The sequence below is a fragment of the Cyrtonyx montezumae genome, unplaced genomic scaffold, assembly GCF_038088225.1.
Source record: "Cyrtonyx montezumae isolate F1298 unplaced genomic scaffold, pur_monq_1.0 scaffold_3, whole genome shotgun sequence".
In the NCBI taxonomy this organism is placed as follows: Eukaryota; Metazoa; Chordata; class Aves; order Galliformes; family Odontophoridae; genus Cyrtonyx; species Cyrtonyx montezumae.
Window position 1 is genome coordinate 57,304,170 of NW_027072034.1, and position 24,063 is coordinate 57,328,232.

At 35.9% G+C, this 24,063-nt stretch overlaps 1 protein-coding gene across 7 annotated transcripts in view; it reads left to right on the forward strand.

Annotated features, from left to right (window-relative positions):
• BRWD1 (bromodomain and WD repeat domain containing 1) overlaps positions 1-24,063 on the forward strand; it is a 50,405-nt gene that overhangs the window by 18,042 nt on the left and 8,300 nt on the right. For 2 of the 7 annotated variants that reach the window (XM_065741730.1, XM_065741726.1), the window contains 23 exons: positions 560-785; positions 1,211-1,399; positions 2,387-2,570; positions 3,411-3,504; positions 4,436-4,576; positions 6,596-6,681; positions 7,458-7,653; positions 8,720-8,836; positions 8,934-9,041; positions 9,435-9,559; positions 9,665-9,747; positions 10,179-10,290; positions 13,208-13,269; positions 14,759-14,914; positions 15,199-15,319; positions 16,664-16,789; positions 17,356-17,434; positions 18,082-18,126; positions 19,159-19,302; positions 20,648-20,800; positions 21,064-21,233; positions 22,196-22,434; positions 23,534-23,719. In XM_065741730.1, coding sequence (XP_065597802.1) covers positions 560-785; positions 1,211-1,399; positions 2,387-2,570; positions 3,411-3,504; positions 4,436-4,576; positions 6,596-6,681; positions 7,458-7,653; positions 8,720-8,836; positions 8,934-9,041; positions 9,435-9,559; positions 9,665-9,747; positions 10,179-10,290; positions 13,208-13,269; positions 14,759-14,914; positions 15,199-15,319; positions 16,664-16,789; positions 17,356-17,434; positions 18,082-18,126; positions 19,159-19,302; positions 20,648-20,800; positions 21,064-21,233; positions 22,196-22,434; positions 23,534-23,719 — 3,142 coding nt within the window. The remainder of the gene's footprint in view (positions 1-559; positions 786-1,210; positions 1,400-2,386; positions 2,571-3,410; positions 3,505-4,435; positions 4,577-6,595; positions 6,682-7,457; positions 7,654-8,719; positions 8,837-8,933; positions 9,042-9,434; positions 9,560-9,664; positions 9,748-10,178; positions 10,291-13,207; positions 13,270-14,758; positions 14,915-15,198; positions 15,320-16,663; positions 16,790-17,355; positions 17,435-18,081; positions 18,127-19,158; positions 19,303-20,647; positions 20,801-21,063; positions 21,234-22,195; positions 22,435-23,533; positions 23,720-24,063) is intronic. The other 5 variants (XM_065741731.1, XM_065741727.1, XM_065741732.1 and 2 more) reach the window with 3 other exon arrangements.

Here is a 24,063-nt window from a genome sequence, read left to right on the forward strand (position 1 = left end):
TTTTGAAGATTTTTTTTTGCTGTACATTCTTAGCTGAAATTAAAACTTGTTCGTCTTGCTCATCATTGCTGGGAGCAGAGATTCTGACTGATCTAATACCTATGTAACTCTTCTACTTCAGACTTAACAGACTGGTTAAGTTGTAGAAAACTTTTTGTGTGGACACTGCGCGATTAAGAAAGGACCTCTCTTTGAGAACTTAAGTTGAACTTGGGACAGTGATTTCCTTGCATGGAAACCAAGGAAACTTTTATTCGTTGTGTGGAAAAAAAATTGGATAGAAAATAAAAAGAATTTTGAATGTTATGGGTGGAACCACACTGATTTCTAAAATTGTTTTTGTTGCTTGCAGAAGTGCTCTCAAAAATGAGAGTAATGCAGCATGTACTAGTTATAGTAATTATGCATAACTCTGCTCATTGGAAACTTGCATTCTTTTTCTTTCACCTTTTAAGGTGGTTTTAGAATATTTCAATCAGTATTGTTTGTTCTTTCGTGTTTTCTATTTCCATGTTTTTTCGTTCAAATTTGACAACATAAAACTTTCGTTTCCTTCTAGATTCCTGATCAGATGTTCTTCCACACTGACTATCGACCACTTATTCGAGACTCTAACAATTATGTCCTAGATGAGCAGACTCAGCAGGCTCCTCATCTCATGCCCCCTCCCTTCTTAGTAGATGTGGATGGAAACCCTCATCCAACAAAATATCAAAGATTGGTGCCAGGAAGAGAGAATTCTGCAGATGAACATTTGATTCCTCAACTTGGATATGTAGCAACAAGTAAGAATGATCTCACTAAAATATATATATCCAGAATTTGTCTGTGCTGTAGTAATTCTGATTTGGGAGAAGGTAGATGTGACATAGGTGGTATAAAACTGTCACTGTTTTCTTGCATGCTTGCAACTGTCATATATACTTATGTTTGTCAAGGATGCTGAGATGTCCCACAGTGAATACTACTTTAAAAAAGCGAAAAAAAAATTTTTTGCTTTCTTAATTTCTGCTGGATCTGACAATATATTATCTGGAGTGTTAGACTCCATGAGCATCTCACTTTGAATAGGTAACTTGAATAATTTCCAGAGTTGTTCTTGTTGTAGTTAGTTGTAGAACATGTCTCTCTGTGATGTGAACAAAGAGATTAAATCATTTGCTATATTGTTAATTACCCTCATTCACATTTGTTCTGTGGCACTTACAAGGTGATGGAGAAGTGGTTGAACAAGTTATAGGCCAGCAGACAGTTGATCAGGATGAACAAGGTTTGGAGCCCAGCATTCTTGATGGTATGATTAGACAATTACAACTACAACAAGATCAAAGAAATGCAGCAGCAGATCAAGAACCTGCTTCAAGTGGTCTGCAGAGTGGAGAAGGAACACCTAGAAGAGGTTAGTACTTAGAGGCTCTCTGAGGATGCAGCCTCATTGCATCTCTGAGGAGTGGAATTGGAGTGGGAAGTGGCAGACTCTTCTCTGGGCTCACTGATGAAAGGATGCGCAGGAAGAACATCGAGCTGGTTTGGGGCAAGGGGCTAGGTTCAGAGTGGACAACAGGAAAAATTTCTTCACTGTGTAGGTAATCAAACACAGAGACAGGCTTCCTAGCAAGATGGTTGATGCCTCATGCCTGTGAGTGTTCAAAAACCATTTGGATGATGGCCTCAATTGCATACTTCTGCTTTTGGTTACTACAGAAGAGTCTAGCAGTTACACTTGGTCTTTAAAGATCCCTTCCAGATGAACTTAATCCATTCTGTTTCCAACAGATTAACTTGGATGTTGTTCTGGGGACTAAACTCCCCTTTATGTAATTCAGTCTGGTTAAGATTTCTTCACTAAAGCACCGTTGTGCCTGTGATTAAATTACAAAAACGAAACCTTTCACTGTGTTTAAAAGCATTAACTGTATATTGTAGAGTGCCTGTTTTTAGCAATACATGACATCAATAGGATCTACACTGATACTTCTTTAAGGTTTTCAGGATGTGCATTTTATCATACCAGGGCCCTTCTTCCTTCTTTGTAGATTTAAACTGGACTTTTACAATGTGTGTTTGTAGTTTCAATTATATATAGCCAGTTCCAGAGAAAGTGCTTTTCAGGACCTCAGAACTGCCTGAAATTGTTGAGAGAAAAATACCTGTTACATCATACTTGCTTTCACTAGGTTAAAGTAGTAGTATAAACGGTCATTTAAAAAGTCCATTTGTCTTGTTAGTATATTTTTCTACAAGACACATCCCTGAAAGCGATCTCTAGACTTCTACACGATGATCATGGAGAATATAGGAAAAGTGTTTTTTTAAGCTATAGTAAGAAAAACAAGATTTTCTTTCTATGTAGTCCAGAATAAATGTTTTTGTTTCGATGTTTTAGTATTTAGAAGGCCAAGTTCAGACATCCAGTCTCCTCCCAATATCGGTCTGCGCCGTAGTGGGCAAGTTGAAGGTGTGCGGCAGATGCATCAGAATGCTCCACGAAGTCAGATGGCTACGGAGAGAGACCTTCAGGCTTGGAGGCGAAGAGTTGTCGTACCAGAAATACCACCAAGCGTACTCAGGTCTGTAGACAGCTGACTTGGCAGCAGATAAAACTATAGAGAAAGCATCATTCTATTCCTTCTACATCAAGTACTGCTGACTAAGCTAACGTAGGTTGCGGTGTGAATTGAAATAATTGAATGGACAGCTGTGCTTAAAGCTTTTAATTGTAAGTCCATTCAACAGCATGAATGGAAAATTAGTTTAATAAAGAATGATTCTCTCATGTTTTATTTCAGTATTTTGAGTCTGCTTAGAAGATAAATGTCTGAGATTCTTGCTTGTTCCAGAAGAAAGGGAAGTGCAGGTTAAGTCTGCACGTGTGAAAGACTTCAGAGAGATCATGATTTTGTGAAACTCTGGGAGGGCAATGTGTTAAGATCAGACACAAACTGAACACTTGATACACGCACAGCAAGATGCATCCTGTAAACTTCAGAACAGCTGAACTTCTTTAATGCGGAAGAAATGAGCTTGCTATCAGTGTGCATCTATGAAAAGGAGAATTAATGTAAATATTTCTTTGTAATGATACAGCTGTATGTGCTGCCATCTGAATACTTGGGTGTGGAATGATTGCAAAGGGAAGAGTGTAAATTAAAAATGGAGTTGAAGCAGTTTCTTCCTCAGAAATGTCAGAATATAATCCTTCGTGATATCTGACTTTTTTACCTTAACAGAAGTCCTCTGACTTCCCAATATGTTGTACTATTGTTCAAATGCCTGCATGTCTGAAATGAATGAAATAGATTTAGATGTGCGGGCTCTAAAAGTAGATCTATTTTTATTAAGACAATGGACCGTTTGATTCTGTATTGTTGAAAGAGGTGCAGTATCAGACTTTGATGATTTCCCTGTAGGAAGCAGGAAGAATACCGAATTGCAAAAGGAGAAGAAGAGAGAAATCTTTACGAGTCAGAGAAGAGAAGGAAGTCATTCCAGTCATTGGAAAAGGTATGCAGCAGCTTCTAGGAACACTGGTATTCTGCATAGGATTGGGAGAAGTCACACTTAAAACAAAGAAAGCAGACATTTCTGAAGGTATGATCGGATCTTCAAAGGTACCTGGTGATTGAGCTTCCACTTACTGCAGGACAAAGTTTGTTTTCCTTCTGTGAACACACAGATTTCATAGTTTTCGTTGTTCTTTTATTTCAGTTTTGCCTCTTTCCATTTAGGGTATTAAATAGAATTTGTAAAGACAGAGTTGGTTTTAGACCATTTTGGTTTTACTGTACTTAAGAGTTTAAAAGACAATAGTGCAGGTCCTTGATAAAGCACTGAGGTACAAATGAAAGTGTTTGAGATCTTATATTTAAGAAGAATTACAGGCTATATTGTGATTCTCTGCTTTTTTACTTCAAAAGATAATGTTTTGTGTATAATAAACCTTTTCCAGAGTTGCTCTTCTTGGAATGTTTTTATCATTTTCAGTTCTTTGGGAGAGATCAATAAGAAGGAAAAATAGATACTGGACTAGTTGTATAAGGTTGGGGCCTAATTCATTGTATTTTGCAGTACAGAACAACTTGATGAGCAGCTTGAGGCAAAATCTGTACTTTATGATTCTAGTAATTGGAAGGAGTCAAGGATTTCTGTTCTTGATTCTTCAAATATATTTAGGTGATGTGAATCGACTTGTCCCTTGCCGTTGCAAGCAGCAGTTTAAGATGGCTATTACATCTTAAATTGGGGACTGGAAATTTAATGGCTTCCACTAGAATTGTTTGTTGTGAAAAGGAATTGTGACGAGATAAGTCTGAAATGCAAAGAGGCCATTTCAATTATTGTATTTGTCAGTGCTTTTAAAACACCCTTTTGAACCCCGTGTTTGCCATGTGTGTATTCCTGTGTAACAATACTTTGTACTTTCTAAATAAATTAGAGTGACTCAGAGTCTTCGATAATACAGTGTAAACGGAGACTGCATAGACGGAAATACCCGAATTACCGAACCCGGAATAACATTGAACAGCTTGATTCTTCTGATGAGGAGAGAGAGAACTGCTTTGGTTTGATAGAGCAGGTAAGTTCTCTTTTAATTTCTGTATTTTGCATTTCAGTTCCTGAAATGTAATTTCATAGTAATGCAACTTTTCCTAAAACAAAACTCTTCTACCAGGGAAGTATTTCTGTAAGCATTAGTACTGTTACCATAAACCGTAACACTTCTCAAGCATTGTTACTTGTTGCCCTAAACTCTTTGCTGAGAATCTTCTAAATCAAATTCACAGACTGAGTCAAAAACCTGATGTATTGCTGAGGTTGACTTAAAGTGAGATTTGGATTCTAGATTTTTTTTAACTATTCCTCTGCAAAAACCTTTGAAATGTGTGCATACACCAAAAGCTGCAGAATTTCAAACTTAAAGCACTTCTATGGCCTAGTAAGGTAACTATTCTGTGGTCTATTTATACTGCCTGGGTCCTGGCTCAGAATTTAAGGGATGAAATGCAGACGTGGGTTAGCAGGAGGGTTTGACTCTTCTGGAGTCAGATGCTGAGTGTGCTGGGGCTGCTTACATTGCAGCTGATTTGACTTGTGCACAAGGAAATAGTTTCAAATGGGGAAAGGAGTGGAAGGGGTTGACAAAGTCAAAACTTGTTGGACTAGTCTCCTGTTTTGTAAATGAAGAATGCTGAATGGGGATGTTCAGGAGCTAAGATAATGCCGTAAGATGATTTTCTCTGGAAAAGGACTCTTCTCTTGCTTAAATAGTAGTAGTTAAGGCTTTAATGAAAAGATTTTCTTATTTTGGTAGTAGAATAGAAAGGGAGCTGACAGAAGACTTGTGTCACCTGACAAATTTCAAGCACTCAGGCAGCAAATAAGTGAGCTATACGCAAGTGTCCAGTAAATGCCACACAAATATTTTTGAAGTGAAGTTTGACGTCCAGTTTTCAGTGTGTTTTGTTTCCCAATTTGTAACGTTATTAGGGAAATTAGTAATGGCAGAGTAATTACAGAAATCAATTTGTGAAATCTCTTATTTTGAAAGTTTAAAAAAAAAAGAAAAAATATTAAAATGAGGTTTGCTGTTAAATGCAGGAAAATAGGTTGTGACTGGTTTTGTTTGTTTAATTCAAATATTTGTAGGATGAAAGAGATCTATGCTGTGTGAAAAGTATTGGTCTTAAGTGGGAAATTCAGTCTGACAGACTGACAATATCAGACTAATTCAGACAGTATTAAAATCGAAATTGCAAGTCAAACTTTTTCTTTTCTGGTTGTTGTTTGGCAGTATAAAACTTGGTACATAAGCAATGCATTATACTTAGTCACTGCAGTTATGGAAAACAATTCTTGAACGTGAAGCTAATGTAGATGTTGAACAACAGTACTTGTGCTGTAATATATTTCAATATACCTGGACTTCTTAATTCTGCGTTTAAATGTATACCTGATTAGTGCTGTGTGATACTGTGCTAATACTAAAATCAGAAAAGTTACCTGATTCTAACTTGCAAACCATAATACTAAAAGAAAAATATTACAGAAATGTCACTCCTGTGACAGAATATAGCTATGCTGTCTGTGGATGTGAGCCCTGGTAGCTTTCCTTGACTTGTTCCTTTTTCAATCATTAAGTTCTTCTATTGTGTTCTAGGTAGGTAGATTTTAAGTTCTACGTGCTGTAATTACAGCATCGTCAGTCAGTGCCGTGAAAATAGGCAGCCAGCTCATTTTCATAAACAGTATGAACTTAGATTAGTAAAAAACACAAAAAACCAGCATTGTTGTGGTAGGAGGATGTCTTGCTTTGTGAAGACTGGCTGCAGCAGGTAGAGCCAGGCTTGGCTAGTAAAATGTGAGTGAAGGCCTAGGAGTTAATGATTAATAGTGCAGTCCTGAGGTTAATCTGCTTAGTTAATATAAAGGAAGTGGTAGGAAAGAATACTTTAAATACCATTTTAACAGCTGTTTTTACTAGCTTTCTTCTTAACCATGCAGGTTAAGTAGTGAGTGTAGAATGTGTTTTTATGTTTAGAACCATTAAAAATATTGTGAGAAAGCGCTGGTTTGACTCATGTATTTTTCAATCCAGGAAGCTGACGATAGCGAGGGCTCTGGCTCATCTGAAGAGGAAGAGGAGTGGAGAAGTGACAAGAAAAGCAACACTTACAGCTCTAGGTAAAAGCAGACAAATCCAGCTTTTACTTCCATGAGTTTCAGTTCAGTTTTGGCAAGTTTTATGGAAATTCTACTGTGATTCATATGTAATAATGGTTTGTTGGTGGCTGTGTGGCATTGACACATTGCATCGCTATCTAGCGTCACCAAACAGTTTTCTCTTTTACAGTCATTTCTAAACCTTCTGCTTGTTGGATTTTTTTGGTAGCTGGCAGTGGAAAAAAAAAAATCCAGATTTTATTTATTTTTTTGGATAACTTAGCAACTGTTAGTCACTCTTAAGATTATAGTTGGTTGAAAATGACAATCATAATTTTGATGAGTAACTTTATTTAGAACAGAAGTTATAGATGTGTTTTTAATCTTAACATGGCTTTCTAAATATTCTTTCTAGAACTCTCTAATAGCAGAACTGTAAAGTATGAATGCCTGAAAGCAAGTTGAGCCTGTGAGATTTGTATAATTATTTTTAGAGAATTCAGCTGACACTTAACTGTTTTGCTACAGATGACTTTTATTCAAAAAAGTTGTGAACTTTAGAATTCAACAGACAGATTTTCTTTGGAAATCAAATTTAAATTGCTGCTTTTCCAGAAAATTAAATATCAAGTAATTATTGGGGGGAAAAAAAAACTGAAATAGTTTTAGTTCTTCTGATGCTTCTTTCTGTGATTATCTGGATCAGGAGATGTTTGTTTAAGAAAATATAGTATTCTTAAAATACTGGCAACTCAGTTCTGTGTTTGTATTCTCCCTGACGCACCCATCGTGGTCAGTGATTCTTCAAGTAGGTACTCTGACTGGATTGCTGATGCAGGGATCAACCTGCAGCCTCCTGTGCGGACTTCTCGACGGAAAGCCATCAGATACTGCAGTACCTCAGAAGATGAAGTGTCAGCGGAGAAATCATCTCCTCCAAAGCGAAGAAGGAGGAAAAGGAGAAAAAAGCCCAGACCAAAAAAGCAGGAGGGGGTATGCAATTGATTTATTCTATTCGCTTTTTACTGGGTTCCTCCTTTAGATTTAAAACGTCATTGTGGAAAATTGTCTTAAAAAAACAGTGGCCATTGCAGTTGGACACTAATATTGTTTACAGTCTGCATTTGAGAATTTGAGAACTCATATCCAAGACATCTACCAAGTTATCTACACTTCAAGTGAAACCTTTTTTTTGTTTAAAATAAGAAGTGTTCAGAAAAATGTTCATAGAAGAAGACATGATTAAATAACTGTACAAAACAGTAGACAAAAACCTTGTAATGTAATCTGTTTTTTATTAGTATATTGTTTGAGAAATCTGGGAGACATAGTTAACTGTATTTATGAAGTCTTCTACTCAGGTTGAATTTTTTCATTTTTTTTAAATATAATTGTTCTTTTTCAAGTTACTTAACTTTTTTTAAATTAAGTAAATATCTTTTATGAATTAATGTATTTTTTTTGTCATTTCCTCTCCGTACTCTCACTTGATTCTAAAATTTTTGTAAATTATTTGAAACTTTTAATATGTATATTTATTGAACATGTGATTGATTTATTTAATTATGCAGCCACTTCTGATATTAGAATTTTGTTTTATCTCTATTTTAAGAAATCCTCGATGAGCAGGGTTAGCTTAATCTTTCTTTAGAACTGTATTAATTAAGGATGTTTGTTGACAAGTACATAATTTGAAATTATACATAACTGTAAACAGTTTAGGGGAAGAAAGCCTTCAATAAGTCTCTGATCACTCTCATAACTTTCCATCTTCATAAGATTCTTATTGAGCACTGAGGATGTCATCTGAATTATAAGGCTTTGATTCTCTTGAGAGTTGCAGAGTAGTTATCTTGTTCACTCAGGTCTTCAAGTAAGAACAAAATGCTTAGCATGAGTACTGCAAATACAGTGTGAGGAAAGCCTTGGAGGCATTCAGCTGGCAGGTTTTGGAAATCAGTCTTACAACACCTTAAGTTATGAATGCCAAATTGTTGATTAGATGTCACGTCAGCAGTGTGTCAGTTATGTCTGCTTTTGCTGTCCATTAAATTTAAAGGCTGATACTCCAACACAACAAGTAAATTCGGAACTGTCGTATGATTGGCATCCTCCAGTTTGGATTACAGACACAGCTCTTCGAAGATCTCCGTTTGTTCCTCAGATGGGCGATGAGGTGAGCAGATTTGTTACATCTCCTTCAAGTTCTTAGCTGCTTACGTATTGTTATAACATTTACCTTTGGGTGTTATTTTACTTTTACTTTTTTTAAGGTAATATATTTTCGACAAGGACATGAAGCTTACATTGAAGCAGTTAGAAGAAACAACATTTACAAACTGAATCCACACAAGGAGCCTTGGAGAAAAGTAGTGCTTAGGGTAGGTCTGCACTGAAGATGCTCTGGGTTTCAGCACTACTAATCTGTGAATGATAAAGATTGTGCTGCACTAGTTATAAAATAGTAATTTCTGAGGTTATGTCATTTTCCTTCTTGCTTTTGTATGAAAACTAGAGGAGAGAACAGTCTTCACTTAACAGAACAGATTCATAGTTACCTCTGAATACAAGTAGCTGTCTTCATATTGCCAAGTCTAACAGGCTGTCTTCCACTGAAATCTCAAATGTGTTTCTAATATTCTTGCTATATTGTATGTGGATATAATATAATATTCAGCTAATAATATAATGTTCAGTTAACTATTATTAAACTAATAGTTCTGTGCATAGTCCAGTCAGTAATACTTTCTGAAACTGTTCGTTCTTACCTGTAGGATCAGGAGTTGGTAAAAATTGTTGGAATTAGATACGAGGTTGGTCCTCCCACATTGTGTTGCCTCAAGCTTGCCTTTATAGATCATGCCACCGGAAAACATACTGACAAATCATTTTCCATCAAGTATGTGCATCTATATTTTCTTGAAAAGTACTGAAAAATTTATTTCTTTAAGCTTCTTCCTGAAGTCCTAATGTACACAGCTGAAAGGGTTTTTTCTTAATTTAGATACCATGATATGCCAGATGTTATTGACTTCCTTATATTACGTCAGTTCTATGATGAAGCACGGCAAAGGAACTGGCAAGCTTGTAAGTGTATTTTCTACATGTTCAATAAGATGACTTTGAAATAAGAAATGTATCATTACAGGATGTTCTAGATGCTGTTTGCTTGTAATTTCAAAGGGTTGTCTGTTAGATAAGGTTAGATGTTTCTGCCTGTTTGAAATTTGAAACCACTAATATCAGTATTTTTGGAAGGATCTACCATAGCTCAGAGATACAGTCTTCAAAACATAAAATCAGCTTCTGGTGTTGTCTTCTCTTTGCTACTTAACCATACAGCACAGATTTTTAGCACCTTTTTTATAATCTGTTGTCTCATCTTTTACTGAGTATCAGTATTTTTAGAGCTTTAAACTGAAATCCATTGATCAAAAATGTTTTAATGACGTACAGAAAAAGCATAGTTAAATAACTCTTGTTAGTAAAATACACGAGCAGAATTTTTTTTCCTCTAGCTGACAGGTTCCGATCCATTATTGATGATGCATGGTGGTTTGGAACAGTGTTGGGTCAAGAACCATATCAGCCTCAGTATCCAGATAGTCACTTTCAGTGTTACAGTGTTAAGTAAGTATAAAAGGATTTTGCACTTCTAATATTAGTAGTGTGAACTGCCTTTTACTTAGCTAGCCTCTTGGTATAAGAAAATAAGTTGTTCAAATGATTTTACTGGCTGTTATCACTTCTCAATGGTACCTAATCCAGCACAACATGAATGTTTAATAATTTCAGGTAACTTTTCAACGAAGGATAACATGTTAAGTTCTTGATTTCTTTGATTGTGTCATCTTCTGTAACAACTACTGCTTTATTTCTTCCATGAAGCAAGCAGCACAATTTCCAATGTATATAAATTACTAGTCTTCATTCATAATTGGTTTTGGATGGGACATGCTGAATTCTTTTTGTTGCTGAGATTGTAGTTCTTAGACTTCAATTTCTCACACTTCTGTCTTTCACGTTTTAATCCACAGAAGCAAGTATAACTGTGGTGTGATTGTATGCTATCACCTGGTCTTGTGTAAATTATGTTTCTAAGTGTAGCTCTATCCTCATGCTTGCTGCGTGAATGTGATGGCAGCACTTTAGTCATTCTACTGCATAGTAGAATTTGGCTATGTTTGCTACTATGTAGGTTCTGTTTACAGTTTGGCCTGCATTTCATCTTTGGGTTATATTTAGCAAGATAGCTGGCAGATAACGTTAACCCTATGCTACCTCAGGCAGACAAATCCCTTTGGCTGGCATGCTTGTCAGGAGGTAATGCTGCACAGGTGAAGGCATGTATTGTTAAGTTCATTGTTCAAAACGTGACAAGGTTGAGCAAATCCAATGGTAATACAACTGGGGAAAAAAAAAACTGCTTAAGCAGTAAAAGCCAGGAACTTCAGAGACAAACTGGTAACATAATAGTTGGACTAAGGCATGCACTCACTTCCTGTGAACTACAAAGCTGCTAGTTGTCCTCAGTTTTGTGTCCATTCTGAACTCACTTCCATCACATATGGCAGTGAATACTTCTCATGCAGATAGTGTTTCTCCAAACAAGACACTTCCTGTGGAAATAGTAATGTTTCCATTCTGCTGGAGGAATTTCTGCTTCGTTTTGTCTTGAGTCAAATTCTTGGACAGGTAGGAAGCTTAGGAGATGTTGGCCTTCTAAAGAAAAGGGTCTTTTTATCACTGTTGCAGTTCAGAGTGCCTACTACCCATGTTTTCCATCTTTTAGAGACAGTATCTTGTGTTAAGTGGAAAATGTTGGAAAAGTTTTGGTTCTGTATTAAATCTGTGAGCTCCATAACCTGTACCTTACTGGAATCAGTCTGTCAATACTAGGAAGGAGCAGATAGTCTTGCTGATGGTCACCCTGAACTTGTGCAAAGATTAAGCTGTTTAACACTGTTGAGCTGTTAATGAAATGGTTTTTGGTAGTCCCTGGAAATGAGGTCATGCTAGCAATGCAAGAGATGTCAGCAAATGATTCAAAGCTTCCTATTCTGAACTTGATTTTTATCCTATGTCTGTGCCAGATGCATTCCTACTCTTGACAGCCAAATGTTTTCTTTTTCTCATCCCTGGTTCTGGGCTTTGCTGCGTTTGTGGGAAGTTGCTGCAATGATTAGCTTACTTTGATCTTGCTGGGGAGTTTTATTACGAAGCTCTGCCATGTTCAGCATGGGGACCAGGGATTTGAGCAACTCTAATTTTAAAGTTCTGATGGAGTTGCAACCTGTGCTGCAGTTTTATGGTTTGGAGGGAACCTGGTGATTTGCAGGCTGATGTACTTGACTGCAGCTTCTGGTATATGTGTGTAATATGAATGATACTACTGAGCCTAAGGTTAAACTCGGAAGTAGGAGAGAACTAGTCTTGCATCTGTACAAGGAAGCTCTGCCTTTCTAGCCCTTTTTAAAATTGTGTTTTTTTCAGTAATAAATGAAGGGGCAGTATTTTGTGCTTTTTTTTTTCTTGAAAATCTCTTGAAAGGATTTCTCTTCAAGAGATGTTAACTAAGATGACACAGTATCAGAGCAAATACTGTGTGTTGAAAATCAGCTGAAGTACAGGGAGCAAAAGAATGACTGAGGTAGTCACTGACAGAACCAGACACTATTAGCAGACTCATGAAAGTATTAAATGAAAACAGATACTGAAGGAAATAATCTGGGATTTATTCACTAAATACCCAGTGATTGTGAACAATGGAAGTAAGAGTGGAGTGTTTTTGTACCAGGATCATATGGCCTCCTACAAATAGTTTCAAATACACAAATTGCTGGTATAGCTGGACCAGTAGGATATTAGGTTGATTCAGAAGTACACATCTTACATTTGAAATACTAAAATTTGCTGTTAGGCACGTAGGAATGTTCCTAACCATTAATGAAATATCAAAGTGAATATGCTGGTACTCTGTTAATGTCAGCTCTATTTGCTTTTGCTTCCTGTTACTTTAGTTTCTGAATTTTATTATTTTGTGTCTTAATGTGGTAGGCCTTCATTCATGAGAAGTTAATATGCCATATAACTCAATTCTTACTTTTTCCTTTCTCTGAGACACTCTTCAGACTTGTACAAATACTGTTGTGGTTGGGGAAAAGAGTCTGCTCCTCCTCATGTTTTTTTTTCTGGTACCTTCCCCTTGATTGTTTTATCTCGTTTTTCCAAGTGTATGCCTTATTTTTCTTAATCAGCTTCTTGATTTGATCATTATAGTATTGATTTTTAGATTGAGTTAAGTTTCATGTAGCCAAGAGTGGGAGATCAATTTCAATTTGAAATTTATTATAAATCATGTTTCCTTTTCTGCAGTGTGACACTTGCTAACCAATACTTCTGTTTATATACGTGAATACAGTACATATTACTAAGGCATAGCAATAATGATGGTGAATTTCTTGAAATATGCTTGGAGGAAATACTTTCAACTTAAGGTTAATGTTAACTTGTGTGTTTCTGTTTTCTTTTTAACTTGGTGAATCAGATGGGACAATGGTGAGGTTGAGAAGCTTAGTCCATGGGACATGGAACCTATATCTGATAATGGTAGGTAGAAACTCCCCTAACTGAACACTTAATATGCTTCTCCCTATTTATGGATCCTTTGTTACACACAGGTTGTGTCCCTGAGATGATTCTTAATTTCTTGCATGGTAATCTCACTTCAGTGTTAGTGAAAATGTCTTAGATATATCTCAGTTTTACTTCCCCCTGAAACTTTCCATCTTCCAAAGTAGTTTTGAAGGAAATATTTGAACTTTGGATTGCTGGCATATACAATAAAACCTTGTACTGCTGGAAGTCATGTCTTGAAAATGTAGCAACTTTCAAAAAAACAACACCACCTAGTTTGCATTATGATATGGTATAAGAATAGGAATGAATATAAATAAAATTTCCAGTCAGTAAATCTTTGCCTATACTTCAAAAACAGCTTCTTGTATAGGTTTACTGGTGAAACCCAAATTAATTGTAAATCAAATAATTGGATTCCTGGCTTGTCTTCCTCAATTCAGTTTTCCAATGCTTGTTGATATCAACTGGGGGAAGGAAGAAAAGTATGTGGAATACTGACAGAGTAGTCAGTAAATAACTTGTTTAAAGGATAATTTTCCAAATCACCTTTCCTAGGAGATAGCTTATTTCCTAAATGGCAGAGAAGTTTATGCTGCATGTATATAGTGTACTGTCAGCAAGTTCTTACTCTCCTCAGTATCTTCCACATCTGTCATTACTAACAGTGATAGTAACTCCTATGGACTGAGCAGCTGAATTTGTCCTGCTCAATAAGAAGATGGACTGAAGATCTTACGCACTGTATGTGATCAGGAACCTTTGTGATCTTGTGTCCAAATTAAATGAGGACATTAGCTTTTCAAAAATAAAATGGAGAAACTGAGACTGAAGCTTGTCTAAAAGCAGTCTGTGGAGTTAAGGGGAAAGATTCCCAGAGGTGTAATAAGTTCTGTTTACTCAGTTGCTCTGTGTTAGCTGCGCTGCATTAATCTCTGCAAGTGTGACTTTCCACAGAGCCATCTGTCACAGCTTTATTTACTATTTTTTATTGTTTTGAAATTAATTTGATCTGCCATGTTCAAAAGAAATATTTAGAAAATATATCATTAAGGTTACAGTTAGTATACCAGGGAGGACATCACAAAATATATTGCCTGCCTTGCACGTGTTTAATGGTTGAAGTAATAAATAAATTTAACTAAGTTACGATCCTATGGAGTCTGGAGCACATATCTGAAACAAAATTGTGCAAGTAATTCTTCTGAGTTATGTCTTCTTTTCAGACTAGTGCTTAAATCAAAAGTCTAGAAATTCAGAATTGCAGAAGAGGAAAATAAGGATATCTTTTTGTTGATGTTGTGTTGCATATTTTCCCCCATGCTTGTACTATCAAACTCAAGGCAGGGTATTTTTCCTCAGTTATGCTTAGCAAATACTCATATTGTTTCGAATATTTAACAAATTCCTCTTGTTCTGTGTTCTCACTGCTCACACTTTCCTTTTTGTTACTGCTATTCAGTTGATCAGCCTGAAGAATTAGGAGCTAGTGTTTCTGTGACTTTTGAAGAAATGGAGAAGCTACTGTACAAACCCCAAGAAGGGGAGTGGGGGATGCGATCCCGTGATGAAGCTTGTGAGCGGATTATCAGCGGTATCGACCAACTTCTGACTCTTGGTGAGAATGGCCTCTTAAGTTTTAGGAAGTTAACTGCTAAATTTACTGACTCCTCTCTTGAGTGCACATGATGATCTTTAAAAATGAACTTTAATAAAGCAGTAGAGATGTTTACTCATTTTTATGCACGGTTCTCTGACTGCATTTGTACTAACTTGCTTATATTTTGGTACACCATTGTTTTTATCGAGAGTGGTTTTACAAACCAGTTAAAATGCCTGGCTCGGTTTTCATATGCTTACGTGTCTGTAAATTGTTCCATTAATTTTGCTGTTTCTTAACAGACATTTCAGCAGCCTTTGCTGGTCCAGTTGACCTGTGTACATATCCCAAGTACTGTACCGTGATTGCTTACCCAACAGATCTGAACACTATTCGAACGAGACTGGCTAATAGATTTTACAGGTTAGTACTAGTGGCAGAAACAAGACAGAACATGGCCTGATGTTCATACACTGTGAGAAGATATAAACTTTTTTTGGTCTTTATTCTAATAAACATTTTGAAAACCAATAGCCTAGTACCCAAATTCAGCATTGCTACTGTTTTGTAGCAATGTTAACGTTTTATTTATTTATTTTTCTTAGTTCTTGGTTGTGGGTACCCCATTCCTGGAGGCATTCAAGGCAAGGCCGGATGTGGCTCTGAGCAGCCTGGTCTAGTGGTCGGCAACCCTGCTCATGGCAGAGGGGTTGAGACTAGATGATCTTCAAGGTCCTTTTCAACCCAGGCCATTCTGTGATTCTGTAGTGATTCTTAAGGAAACTGATTTCAACTTATATTGATAACCATTCCCAACGTTAACACTGACATACTTAAGGGTTGTTAAGTTCTAATGAGTGGTGTATCCATACCTCTAACAAAAATGTAAGGATGTTGATCATCTGGACTTGTGTTTATCATGTCTGTAAATAAAATGAAGATAAGTCAATGCTATTTTTCTTCCTCGACGAGACTGAAATGATGACTTGGTAAACGGTTTGAAATTCTGTAGATAAGGAACTGAAAACCTGGAGTATGGCTTTCATATTTATAGTGCCTTATAAATTTAATGATATAAAAGCTGTATAATTGTGCTAGCTCACTTCTTTGATGTTAGTTTGTAGCAGTTTCTACAAATCTTTACTTTGCAGAGGGAGTAGAGGGTATTTTGCAGATACCATGGCTGAGGTGTATTTGAAAACATATTTAGACCAGACTTCTTGTCATGCTTTTTATTGCTTGTCTTGTTTTTATTATTTTGTTCTTGATGATTAATACAGTACACAATTTGTACCATTTGATGGGACTTTTCCACAAAGGTGGTAAAGGTAGCCATTTTAAAAATGCATAGATTTTTAAGGAATCCTTTGAGTTTGTGATCTTTGGTTTTGCTATTTCAATGGGATTTCATAATTCAGTAGTATTAAATGCCGATGCTTACTAGGCTAGTTGAATTGACAGAACTTTAAAATGGCAACCAAAGCTTTACAGAACTTTGCCAGCTTCTGCAGATTACTTGTCAGTAATGAATTGGAAAATGAATTAACAGAGATGTGCACTGTTATTTTGCTTCCTTGAATTACGTATGCTTCTGTGTGCATGTACATGTGTATGTGAACACGCTTCAGTGAGTGAAAGCTTTGAGATTGGTGTAATTACATTAAAGTAAATGACATTTACCCACATTAGAAAGGAGCAGATAATTAATGAGAGACAGTTCTTAGTATTCAGCTTAGTATTAAAGGTGCAATGTTTTTAAATTTTCAGGAGAATCTCTGCATTGGTTTGGGAAGTAAGATACATCGAAAGCAATGCCAGGACCTTCAATGAACCTGGGAGTGCTATTGCTAGAGCTGCCAAAAAGATCACTACACAGCTCTTAAAGTTTATCAAGTGAGTGGCCTTTTAATCTACATAGTGCTTGTATACTCGTGCTCTAAAACTGTGAGCGAGCATAAACACCTTTAGGAAGATCCCTTTATTAAGAATCTTGTTTATCTGGGAAAATACTGAAATGTATCTTGACACAGAGAAATTTTGACTTTTTCCTTTGATAGTATTCACTGGTATATATAGTATGAAAGTGTCACTTGACTTGAGAGTAGATCAGGCTGTAATGTAGGCCCATGTAGAAATTCTTGTTGCACTGTGCCTCACTTGAGTTCATTTGGGAGGTTTCTTTTGAAGTAAGTTGGTGTAGGCAGTCTGACTTCAGTAGATCAAATTCCTCATGCTGATTTCACCTTCCTCTGCTTACTAGTTCTAAAATGCATAGTATAGCAGTTTTCCTTATTTAATATTATTTTAGTGATATAATCACCTTGTGACATCTGTATCTCAGATAATTCATTTGCTTCCAGTTTTGTAGCTTTTGGTTGTGCCTGGATTTGTTTGTCTGTCTAGAAAGTGATAGCTGTGTTTTTGGTATTCTAGTAACAAGAGATTTAATTACATTACAGTGATCAGGACTGTACAAACATTTTTGACTTATGTAGCACAACTGATGATGAACAAGACTGTCTTGATGCTGATGATCTGGTAAGCTTTTTTATATGAATAATTGCAATAATGCATTTGAAGTGGTAAGAAAATACTACTTCAAGTGTTCATGGCAAAATTGCTTGATTATTTTTAAATGGAGATTCTTGCATGTATATTTACATAGCTGATAGAAAGACTGAACATACCAGGTAAGTGAGGGATGATGTGGGGGGATATGCTTTAATTGAAAACATTTTGAATTTTCTGTACTTGTTCAGGAGTATAACCAAAAATTTTATGCTGTGACTGCTGCCATCAAATAGAACAATTCTGTGTTTTGTGACATTTCATTTTTAAATCAAGAGTGTATGAGTAACTGTCTTTCATTGTATTTTTAATTATCTGCATCCTTGGTTATTTCTAAGGCTAAAACTCATCTAGACAGTAGTAGATACTGAAAGTTGTCAAGTTGTTATGATTGTTACAGTGATGCAGTCTGATATCTTTTTAGCATTTTGATTTCTAATTCAGCAAGGCTTCAAGAAAGAGTGACAGCTCTCCATTGGAGGTTAATACTGTAGGAAAGAAATTACACTGAGCTGTCTCACTACTTCAGCATCATCTTAGTACTTTCACATTATAAAGCTTTTTTTTTATTTTGAAGTTATTTATGGGAAAAAAATTGATAACTTTATTTTGTGCAGGATGATGAAAAATGTCGTCCAAGAACATCATACAGAAGAAGAAAAGTGAGTGGACTGATCTTTCCCATATATACTCAATTCAGATTTGCCAGGAAAAAAATCGTTTAGCAGACTGTATTGAAATACTGTGGGACTGATGCTTTGTTTTGTAATAATTAGTTATTTTGTTTTTTTTTCCCTGACAATATAAAGAAGCTAAATGCTTTGCATAAATAGTTCATTGATGTTTTAATATATCTGTATATGTTCCATATAATAGTCAAGGAGAATCTTTCTCATAAATTTGTTATCAATGCTGTTCAGTGTGACAGCTTTCAGTTATCTGGCTGATACTGAAACGCAAGTGTTAATCAGCTGAGATGCTCAGAAAAAAGAAATACATTTTAACAATGGGTATATTCAGATTTCTAAATTTGGAAGATATTGGGAGATATTTTTCTGTGCTTTTTGTTACTAAAAAAAAAAATCCCACAAAAAATATCTTGAGACAGCAACTTGGAAGGCAAAAAAACCCAAATCCTGGCATCATATTTTTGCACTCACAGTAGCTTGGAAATGTATTTATCTGATATGGTGTGCCCTTGTGGCCAGGAAGGCCAGTAGTGTCTTGGGCCACATTTGAGAAGAAGTGTGGCCAGCAAATTGAGGGAGGTGATCCTCAATACTCTGCCCTGGTAGGGGCTGAATGTAGAGCGCTGTATCCAGTTCTGGGCTCCAGTTCAGACAGGGATCTCGTAGACAAGAGTCCATCAGAGGGGTACAAAGATAAGTAGGAGCCTTTCCTCGTAAGGTGGATGCTCCAGACTGAGCCTGGGACTCTTAAGTCTGCAGAAGATTGAGATGGGATCTTAACAGTGCTTACAGATATTTTATAATATGAGAGTTAAGTCCGTGGGAGCAAACTCTTCTCAGTGGTGTTCAGCAATAGAACAAAGGGCAATGGGCAGAAACAGGAGTACAAGAGATTCCTTCCAACCCCTATGATTCTGTGATTGATACTTTGATTCTGAAATAATTCCAGTTAAATGAAGTTTTTCAGGCAGTATTTCAATAATATTTTTTCTGGTTTTTTTCAAGGGACGGGGGAAAAGAGGAAAAAGCATGAAAAATGGCTATGATGAAAACTGCTGGAAAAAACAGTGTATGGAACTAGTGAACTTAATTTTCCAGTGTGAAGATTCTGAACCTTTTAGGCAGCCAGTCGATTTGGACCAATATCCTGTGAGTTGTTTCATGAGCCTTGTAAGATAGAAATATTACTTGTTTCTTTCTCTTAGCATTTGGTATAAGACCCTCACGCTTCTCTTGGAGTTATTAGTTCTCTTTTGCTTTCAGTTCTCAACCATTGATGCTTATCTGCATCAAGGTTAAAATTTACCAGAACATCAGCAGAGGAGACAAAACAGCTGTAGAGCAGTGGAACTTTGTCTACAAACATCCTGATACCTTGAATATGTTAACTGTTTTCCATTTAATGTTCATTTAAAGGATGAAACTTAAATAGACAAACAGTTCACAGTCAGTGTAAACTACTTATTTGTAGTTGCATCAGTGTCTTGTGTACCCATTGTCACTGCTGTCCGTATTGCCTTTGCTGCCATCTGCATGTTTTTGGGAATCTGTTCTCTCTTTGAAGCTTCCCATCTAGACAGAATATAGGTCTTGGTTCACGTGTATGTCTGAACTATGGATTCTGTCCAGTCCGTTTTGCATTTTCTACTGTTGCATCTTGGAACATCTTAATGTTCTAATGGCCCCTCTTCCAAATCAACAAAACATTTTTAAGCATTTAAGCATTCAAGCCTTCCTGCAACTTTATCACGTACTTTCTGCAGCAACTTCCAAATTTCAGAGATCGTTTCTCTTCTATAAATTATGTCAGTGTGCGTTGCTTCTGAGCTTTTTTTATGTCTTTTAGGAAAAAAGAAAATAGCAAACTCTAATGGGGAAAAAACATACGAACTTTTTAACAAATATGCAACTTTTTTTTCCTGTGATCTTCACGTCTTGAGTTTGGGTCTTATTTCAGCTTTCAGAAACATCTTAGGAGTCTCTAAAACTCCACATTTGCAAGAGAGAAAGACAAAACTGTGGAGTTCAGGCTTTTTTTTGTTTTAAAATTTAAACAAAATCGGTTCCTCGTTGTAAAAGGCATCAGTGAAAGAACTGCACGGATTGCTACAGTCTTTATTTCTCGTTTTGATTAGCAGTAATAAGGTTGACTTGCATGTTATTGTTACTAAGTAGTCACTGTTGAAGTGAATTGGGAGAAAAGAAACTGAAGAACAGTATGTGCAAGTATGTATTGTATCACATCACAATCTTTAATAAATTCTGAAGATGACCTTGAAAAGATGCAAGATTTTCTAGGACATAATGTAGTGGAGGCTTTAAGTCAAGTAGTTTCAGCAGAAGCTTAGCTGTGTGCTATGGCAAGTACTTGTTTCTTGAGCCAGTGCTTAAAATAATCTTAGCTCCTGATCAATTCTAGAATTGAAATTCAAGGTGATTGTTTCTCCTCTAACAACCTGAATTGCTCTTTTTTTTTTTTTTTTGCTTTATCTAGGACTACAGACATATTATAGACACTCCAATGGACTTTGGTACAGTGAAGGAAACTCTGGAAGCTGGAAACTATGACACTCCAATGGAACTGTGCAAAGATATAAGACTCATATTTAGTAATGCAAAGTCTTATACTCCGAACAAAAAATCAAAGGTAGATGTTACTACTGGGGTGTTATACTTCTCATAATGGAGTTAGGTATTATTTTGGAGTAGTTTTTATTTTTCAGTATTTTAAGAAAATTTCTGGTCTAGTAGGTAACGGTGAGAAGTGCAACAAAATATTGAGTATGCTTGCCTATGTCTTGTGTAGCAGTACAGTACATTGTACTGAACAATTTCATTTTTTTCTAATTTTAGAAAAGTTAGTCTTAGATGAAAGGTTTCGTTATTAACACAAACTACTTTCTTGCATAGATTTATAGTATGACCTTGAGATTGTCAGCACTATTTGAAGAGAAAATAAGAAGAATTGTTTCAGATTTCAAAAATGGCCAGAAACAGAACGAAAGGATACGAAGAAACCAGAGGTACACTAGAAGAGTTCAGAGTCAAAACTCAACGCAGCATCCTACCAAAACACCCAGGTAACAAATTATGAAGAACTGACTATATTCACTGACACATTTAGTCTAGGAAGAGAAGAACAATTGTTTTATGTAGTGGCTGCTCTTAAATTGTTAATTTGCAAATGGGTTCAAGTGAAACAAAATAAAAATGTGGTAAATTGTTGGAATTGAGCATATCCCTTTCTCCTGCTCTCTGGCCTTCCTTGTCTTTAGGAATTCTTGGAGTGCTTGGATGCATATATGTTTCCATGTGTCTAAAACATCTGAAAATTTTAGTCTGTAAGCAACAAACTGTGAAAACAGTAGTTCTAAATGTGAAAATAAGCAACGTTCTTTTGCCTGGTGGACTATGCATTGCTTATGTGTAATGCATGACCTTTCCTGTCTAAAATGTTATTAATTTAGTGTGATCAAATAGGATTGTGTGTAACGCTCTAGAATGTATTTTAAGGAAGAAGCACATAGGTGAGTTCCTCTCCAAACATGCATTTTATTTTTGACGATACTCTCAAAAGATGCTGTTTCTTCATGGTTTTGGAACAGTTTCCATGAAATAACGTTAGTATGCATAGCACATACTTTGAGATTTGTGTAGCTATCAAGAGACTGAATTCAACAGAAGTTGAGGCTGTTGATGCAGTCTGCTGGTAAATGATAGGAGGGCGCAGGCATAAAAAGATATTCAATATTACCTTCTTCGGTTTTGAGTAGAGAGAGAGAGAATGTCTTTCCTTGTTTAACTTTCATTAGGAGCATGGACTATTATTTTAATAAAAGCAGTCACTGCTTATCTTCATCAAAGTTAAAACTGTCCTGTACCATGTTAGATTACAAAACTAACAAGCCTTCCGTAAATGTAAAATCATATAGCATATAGTTAAGTAAGCTTTCAGAGAGAATTACTTTTTAAATGCTTAAGTGTCTATATTTTTTTTAATAGTTTTACAAGCTATGTTGCTTCTACTCCTTTCCCTTTTCAGTAGAAATTTAAAGCAGAAACCATTAAAGTCTCAGGCAAAAGTTGAATCTGAACAGGAAGATTCTTTTAGTCAACCTACCTCAAGCAGAGCAGCCTGTGTTGCAAGCCATAAAACAAATGCTAGCAATTACAACCATAGTTCGTCTGGAGAATCCTCTGATTCTGCATGCCTGGCATCATTTGAAAGGAATGGAAAAGCTAGATCTACAACACTAACAAATCGTTCAACATTGTCATCAGGTAATTAATGGAATCTGTTTCAAATGAAGATTTTTATCTATGCATTACCTACTAATGTTTTTGGTTTATTTTTTTCCATTAAATTGTCCTAATTGCCAACTGTATTCTGAATAAAAAAATACAAACTTAACAATGCAGAGATTTTAGACATTTTTATACAGTTTGTATTTCAAGCAATGCAGATGTGTATATAATACATTAACAAGTCAAAAAAGTTCTATGTACTAAAGAATATTCTGCTTTAAAATCCTATAGAATGTGGTTGATTAATTTTATTAATGAGAAAAAAAAATAAACCACATGCTCCTAAGGAGAAATTTATTGCTGCCATAGATTACTTAGAGGTAGGGCTGTCTTGGCTGTACGTAGATCTATTTTGCAGTCACATGGACAGTACTTTCCTGCAGCCTTGTATGTGGATTCACAGGAAAGCTGAACGGAGTAGGTTCAGGTGATAAGTTGACCTACAAACCTTTATGACTTGATGCTCTTTAACCAAATACAGTAAAAGAACTTTTTCACTTCATGCAGCTGTTCTAGCAAAGTGGTTGTGGTGAATGGATGCCTCTTACTTGAGAGAAAAGCATGGTGTATTTGATTTAAATAATAATAAAGGTCATGTTCCTGTGTATGCTACGTAAAAGTTAAAATCCAAATTAGCAAAAAGTTCCCAGGATCATGAAATCTTTCCTGTCTCCTTTTCTTTTTTTTTTTCCTCCCTGAACTTTGCATTGGTAAAAGTTGAGCTTCTTTCACAGGACAAGGATACTAATCCTGGCAAAAGCAATTTGCCAAATATTTCAAGTTTTTTTAATGTGCATTTTTCTTTGGGGTTTTTTCAAATAATATAGTTGCTGTTTTACTTGAAACTTAAGCACATCTTGAAGCAACTTATCACCAGACACCTCATAAATGTGGAGTGGTCTATTTTGTAGATCTGTCAATTTCATATGTGCAAAAGACTAAGGCACAATAAAAAGTGTATTGTTAGATAAAATTCTGAGGAAATTTGAAGATTTCCTGCATAAGCAAAAGGCACTTACTAAGTGAAAACTGATTCCTTAGTATTCTAATTGAGGATTTGATATTTTTTTTTTAGCAGAAAGTGAAGTCGAAGGTTCTTTAGCTTCATCTACATCCTCTTCATCCTCTACAAGTAGCTCAGAAGAGAGCAAAGAAAGCTCTGTGGTTCTTGTGTCACCTCCACTACATAACGGTATATGTAGAAGAAAGAACATCAGCTGTAGAGTAACCAGAAATCAAGCTGCTCAACGAAAACAAATAGGTAAGATTTGAGTAGTCTTCTTCTGAATGGCCTAAAAGCCAGGTGTATACATGTATGTGTGTATATACACATACACAGAAAAATAAAAATACTAATTGTAATTAGTATTTCTTCAGTTGTTGTGTGTTGTGGTACTATTTGTATGCTTAGTAGTAGATCTGTTGCTCTCAAAATGCTGCTTTCTGGACATTTCAAGATTTTTTTCAGTACTTAATGTAGGGAGGGCAGAGGCCAAGAGCCTACTGAGATAGCATCTCTTGCAATGTTCTGTTTCTTGAAGCAGAAGCAGTAAAACATAAAGCAGTTTTCAAAAGAAAACCTAGAGTGAATCCAAAATGTCATGT